This window comes from Strix uralensis, chromosome 3, assembly GCF_047716275.1.
Source record: "Strix uralensis isolate ZFMK-TIS-50842 chromosome 3, bStrUra1, whole genome shotgun sequence".
Classification (NCBI taxonomy): Eukaryota; Metazoa; Chordata; class Aves; order Strigiformes; family Strigidae; genus Strix; species Strix uralensis.
In genome coordinates this window covers 58555017-58561462 of record NC_133974.1, presented here as the reverse complement: position 1 = coordinate 58561462, position 6446 = coordinate 58555017, and the positions used below count along the sequence as shown (strand labels likewise).

Here is a 6446-nt window from a genome sequence, read left to right as displayed (position 1 = left end):
TGAAGCAGCCCAAAACATAGAAACTGCAGCTCCACATACCACTGGAACAAGTTCTACTTCCCATTTCTCTGATGAAAAAAGTTAGCTCCTGAATTTTAAAAACTATCAATATTCACCAAGTAAAACATAATGGCTCATAATTAAGGACTGTCTTCTAGATGTATAGTGTTCCCCACAAGAGAAAACAGACTTGGATGTTCCTTTCAGGCAGATGCTTTGTGAAAAAGTAAAGCTAATAACATTAAATTTTGTATTTGTGTTGGTTAGGTCCCATAGTTACATCTGAACTTTTATCACGAGTGAGGTGAGCTACCCATGTTACCCAGGGAAACAAGAAGCCGCTTCCCATGATACCACATGGCAGATCTGAAGGATGGCACAGTGCACTATGAGGCCCGGGAAGTTGGGGAGGGTGCCCCTCCTGCACCTCCCTCTGCAACCACACAAACCCTCAGCAAACAGACCAGCTAAAGCTACAGATCAGTTCTGTCTTTGTGTGAAAGGTTGGAGGTAGCTGCACCTCCATATGGTCCACTAAGTGTGTCAGAAAACATGGACTCTCCAAACAATCTCCTTCATGCTGCCAGCCACCTGTTTCAATTCTCCTAATAATCTGAAGCTTAAGGCAGTTTTTCCCACCCTGGTCTCAGAGAAACATTCTTCAGGTTTTAATTTATCTCTTTTAAGCAGCATTTTATTTGAAATTGCTCACAGTGAAGTTCTTACCCCCTATACAGATTAGCCATGAAATACAGCTCAGGGAAAGGAATCTCAGGTTTGTCTTGCACTGTTTTCCCTTTTTTTTTTCCACCCACACCTGTGGAGACTAATGAAAGTTAAGTTTTGTACTTTAGGTTCGTTCGCCCAGTCCTGTCCTTTACCATGTTGGTCCTTTCCTCCCACCCTGTGGAACGCTTCAATTTTTGCACTTTGATTTCCTTCAATCTTTTGTATATTAACAAAAACCACACCAAAACAAATTAAAAACTCTCATAACTATTAAAACCAAAACTACAGGATGGCCCCTGACATCAAAGACTGTCTACCTATTGACCTTAGCATGCACTGGATAACAAGTCCCCAGTGAAAAGAAAAGCTGAAAGTGGCTTGAGCCTCTCACTTCTCTGCCTACATGTATCAAGACAGGGGCTTTAGACTTCTCCAGCAAAAAGAAGCCACTGAAGTAGTGAATGCAATTTTTTGTTTCCTATGTACTCTACACCACACAGAGATGCTGCTACAGCATTGTGCACCACATGACTTTCTGTTTAACTCAAAAAGGAACTTTCAACAACTCCCTTCAGAATACTGGAATATTAGCTTATTAAATGCAAAAGAAGCACAGGTTGAAAAAACTTTTTAATTTGTTTGATCTGCATTCCAAAACAATTCAAATAGGTTCCATTTACTGTAAAAAAAAAAAAAAAGAGGCAAGTGTTTCAGAAATGCAATGCCAAGTTCAACCTGTTTCACTATACAGCACAAGCTTGTCAATTTGATGGCATAAAGTTGTTGTGTTTGGTTTTTTTTTTTTTTTAGAAAAACACCCCCCCCAAACTCTTTATTAACCTTTCATATCAGAAATGTGCATTTTAGCTACGTTCGATTATGGACAGTACATTAATCCATCCAGCAGAAGTAACATCTGGACAGAGGTCAGGCAAACTCTACGCTTTCTCATAGTGGCGAACAGCAACCACATCACCAAAGGTGAGAGTCTGCAAGTCCAAGGAAAAGACAAGACACGTTAGATGCTGGACCATTCTCTGTCACGACTTAACACATATTCAGAAGTCCATGCTACAGCAAGGTCAGTTTACATTATGTAATTTATAGAAAAACCAGTTGATCTAGATTATTGATATTTTAAATGAACAAGAGGCAAAACCTTAGTAATGGTTCCCATAATAAACATAACTTTCTCCTTGCTACTTTCAAACCCAAGAAACACATAATGCACATCTACAATGCAACTAAAGTGAGGCTAGAAATGAATGTTTAATTTTTCTAATTTTCATTAATGTAATTTCTTAAATATACCATTGTTTTAATACAGATTTAACACTTACTTTCCCAAACCTGATCACACTGGAAGATGTGCAATCTAAAAATCCAAGTCCTCTATACCCATATTCTATTATGCATAGGCACATACTTAAGGAGAACCTTGTATTTAAATAGATGTGTTCTGTGCACTTATGTAGCTAGAACTACCAAACACTTAGCTGATGCAGTTGTGCAGAACACTAACTACAGTGTGCGAGTTTTGGCAGTATTTCCTGAAGCGGAACAGGGCATCCTGTCATGTCCAAATACCAAAGCAAAAGGTTTTCTGTATATGTGTGTAGCTGTTTCCAAAAACAAAGCATGTATTTTCCCTTGAATCGCTTGTCACATTGTGTTGCACTGACTGTATGCTTTAAGGTTTTAATTATTTGGAAGTCTCCATCCATACAGATACTCTCTCAAGTATTTAGAAAACAAGTCAATTGGTTTCCTCCAACAACCAAGTCAAAGATTAGTACAACTAAACAGGTTTAATTTTTAAAAGTTACATCTCTGTGCCAAAAATAAGCACAAGAAGTGCCACCCTGGCCATTAGATATAGTAGCTTATGACATTTATTCACCCCATACTCCTGTTCCTGAAAAGTCAGGAAAAGAATGTGAATTTAAAACAAGACTTTTCTTCACACAATTGCTGTTTATCATGATTTTTAACAAGACAGGAGGAATAAACCCTTATTAAATACAAAAGTGCTATTACCTCCTGCAATCTTGTAAGTTTATTTTCCTAGGGCAATACTTGTTCTCTGTAATTAAATATTATTTATGCATGCATATATAAAAGACATTTTTAAAGAAATCAAAATTAGCACTGGCAACAGATCATTGCCTATATAATCAAGAACTCTATCTTTTCCTGCTCACCAGGACTTTTTTTGCTTGAGTATTTACACAAACTCTAGAAAGAACATATACACTCCAAATACACAGGCTAACCTGCCTAAAACCACTAGCAATTTTTTAGTTGTCAGTAAAACAAGACAAAAAACAAAAATATTTGAAAAATCTCTGCTAGCTTTCCCCACCAATTGGTTTAAGGGTTTGTGCATAAGTAACACTATCTGTTCATAAAGCCTGAGATAAATTTAAGTGAGGAGCGTTAAGCGGGATATGTGAATGCCCAGTGAACTTTATACTTACCATTACCATTTTGCCATCCTTTATTTCTCTCACAAAGTTTGTCTCTTTGCCGTCCCACTTCTGTACGTGCACTAGCTTGTCTCCATCCAGGGTCACAACTGACTGTGAGATACCAAGAAACACAAAGACATTCATTTATTTGGAGTGTTTGGGATTCTGCTCACTCATTCAGCATGCACTATGCTATTGAATTCTCTTCAATAGATGGATGTGGATCTAGAATGATAAACTAGTCCCAGCCATTTTAAAGCCAAGCCCATGAATCATCCTCATTTTAAGCATGAGCTCCCTACAATTCTTGTTTGTGTCAAAGCATGGAAAAAGTTGTTTCCTTTGAGTTCCAGTCTCACAAGAACCACTGTTTCTGATGTGCTTTGGGATAACGTTTATGTTAAGCCCCAAAAGATGCAGGGAAGAAGGCATTTACCCATTTCAGCTGGAAAAAGTTACCTGAAAACTTGAAAGAGAAGTGGGCAGCTAACACAATTCTTCAACACTGGAAAGCAGACAGGGGCTGGTGACATAACACATTGCTTCAGACAATACACGATGTAAGTGGGCAACTAAGATGCAATCTTGCCTTTCTTTCCTGTCCTTCACAGTGCTACAACTGGCAGTAGCAGACCTTTCATTTTTTTCCTTTGACCCTACCAAAGATACAGCCGCAGGGGTGGGGAGGAAGAAGAGAAAGAAGAAGCCACTGCAGCCCCAGAGTTCACTTACTTTGCAGTTTCTATCATCGGGGGTAGTTTCATCAAATTCCTCTCCAAGTTTAAAGCTGATTTCTGTGTTTTTGAAAGTGCTTTGAGTCCTGATCACTACTTTGTCCCCCTCGCTGCTGATAATCACAGTGGGTTTAGTCACATTCCCCACCTGCCGTGTTGCAAACCCCACTCCTAGACCGTCAAGGGGAAAAAAAGAGAAATCCATCAGACCGTGCCGGTTTTTTACTTTTTTTTTTTTTTTTGGCCACACATCAAGGTACAGAAATCTCTTCCTCCGCTCTACAGCTTTAAGCTATGACAGTGAAACGCTACTTTCCGTTCCGCCTGTGCCCTTACACCTCAGGTACCCACAGGCACTCCCCCCCAGCCCCACGCAGCTGTAGCCCTGCATCCCCCCTCACCCCGCGCACCGTGACGAGGAACCGACCCCGCAGCACGGCGCGTCCGGACCGCCACCGCCCCTGCTTCTCAGTCCCTCATCACCATTCCGGCACAATGATCGCGTTTTTGTCGACGTGTTTTCAGATCACCTGCAGGCAGCACTTGCCCTTCTTTCACACGCTTTCCCTAACCCGCGGGCACCTCCTGGAGCCTCTCCCCAGCAGGACGGCTCACACAAACCCCGGCCCCCCCCCGCCCCGGCTGAACGACCCGCATCAAATTAACTTTATTGGCAGAGGCACAGCCGCCCAAACCTCCCCCGCCTCTGAGAACGCCTCACCTACAGCTCTGGCAGTGGAGGGCTTTTAAAATTCGGGGATTTTTTTTTATTTTTTTTTTTTTTAGGACGGTGCAAAGTTCCAGATCTCCTAACCGTGCCGCCGCCCAGCCGTACCTACCCAGCGCCTTCATGTACTCGTCGAAGTTGTGGCTGTCCACCAGCTTCCAGGTGGCGCAGAACGCCTCGACCATGGCGGCCAGCTGCGGGTGGCGGTGCCGGTGGCGGGCAGCTCCGCCGCGCCGCCCCCCATTTAAAGCCGGCGCCCGGCGGGGGGCCGGGAGGCGGGGGGCAGCCGCGGTCCGCCCCCGCCGGCCGGGCCGGAGCCTCCCCGCCCCGCCGGGGGAGGGCGCTCCCGCCGCCGCCGCCGCCGAAGGGGCAGGGGCAGGGGCAGGGGCAGGGGCAGGGGCGCGGGAGAGTCCGGCCAGGGCCGCCCCCCCGGGCCGGGGCACAGGGCGGGACGCTGAGGGGGGAGGGAGCGGGGCTGCCCCTGTGCGCGGCACCTTTGCCCGCCGGAGCCGCCCCGGGGGCTCCCCCCGCCGCCCGCACCGTTGTTCCTGGTCAAGGAACGGGGGCAAAAAAGAGCGGCGGGCACCAGGCGTGAAATACTCTACGGGCTAAAGCTACAGGATCGCAACGCTACTGCAGAACACCGCCCTAAAAGCTCGCCCGTGAAGGTTCTCGAGCCCGGTGTGGTGGTGGGCAAGTACAGGTCCCTCTCCCCCACCAGCACACGGCATCCACACGGATGCTGCCTGAAACCGGCAGTTGCTACTGCTGGCTGGAAACCGCCTCTTGCCTCCACAGCCGGCAGAGTTGAAAACTAGGAATGAAGAAAGAAGGAAAAGAGCTCAAAACTATTTAATACACTTTTCTTTTTTTTTTTTTTTTTCCTGCTAGAGAGGGAATGTTTTCCTCCTTCTGGTGGTTCTTTGCTGTTCACTGAAGGCGCTAGGTAGTCATCTTGTCTCCGAGTGCTTTTCAGAAAGCAGCCTGTCTCCGTGGGACAAGCCACGGTGCCGGCTTTTCCAGACCTACGACTTGGATGGATTCCAGAGTTGTGAATCTAGCTCTTCAGCTCTCCTAACAAAACTCAGGGACTAAGTGAAAGAGACTTTCTGTGATTTAGGAACAAAACCTCGACAATTTTCTACCTGGCCCAGCTATACAAAATAAAAATAATTATAAATGTTTTCCTAATATTTTAAAATTAGTTTTTGACTGTCATTTGCATTTCTTTCAGGCTCTTGTAGTATCGCACATTCTTTGGGTGTAGGGCAAGTGATGTTTCTGATAGGATTTTAATTTGATTTGCCACGTTTTCACTTGTCCTCGGAAAGAATTAACCCCTCTCTGAATTAACCCCAGGAATAAATTCCTAATTCCTTTTACCACACAACACAAGCTGTGTTAGCCTTGATAGCCTAAGGGTATGAACTAGTGCATCTATTTCTCTTTAGCTTTCCCTCCACTTACTTTGAAGCACACAGAGAGACACAAAGTGCCCTCCTGCAGCTGCTCAGTCTTGTGTATGACCCGCACTTCTGAGACTTTTCAGCTAGTGCTCAGGAAGCCAGGGAGAGCAAGAGCACCACTTGAAATAACAGACCGACAGTTGTTGTTCATGAGGCTGAAAGGGATCAAGTCCCTTTTTTTTGGCAAAGTTGAATAATGCTGTGTCTCCAGAGTTTGCACAGAATACCAGCCTTACTGGTGCTTCTCACACGACGTCTGCTAACCTAATCTCTGCAGCCAGTCAAGCCCTCTAGGATGAACGAGGAATATGCTTTGTGGGCA

The 6446-nt window shown here is 44.8% G+C and overlaps 1 protein-coding gene across 1 annotated transcript; it reads right to left on the bottom strand.

Moving 5' to 3' along the window:
- Window positions 1-1346: 1346 nt before the first annotated feature.
- Window positions 1347-4923, bottom strand: FABP7 (fatty acid binding protein 7). The gene is made up of 4 exons (XM_074862408.1): window positions 4771-4923; window positions 3930-4102; window positions 3207-3308; window positions 1347-1718 (listed from the first exon to the last, which is right to left on the bottom strand). Exons 1-4 carry the CDS (start codon window positions 4841-4843, stop codon window positions 1668-1670), a joined length of 399 nt encoding a protein of 132 aa, XP_074718509.1. The 5' UTR covers window positions 4844-4923; the 3' UTR covers window positions 1347-1667.
- Between the last annotated feature and the right edge of the window lie 1523 nt (window positions 4924-6446).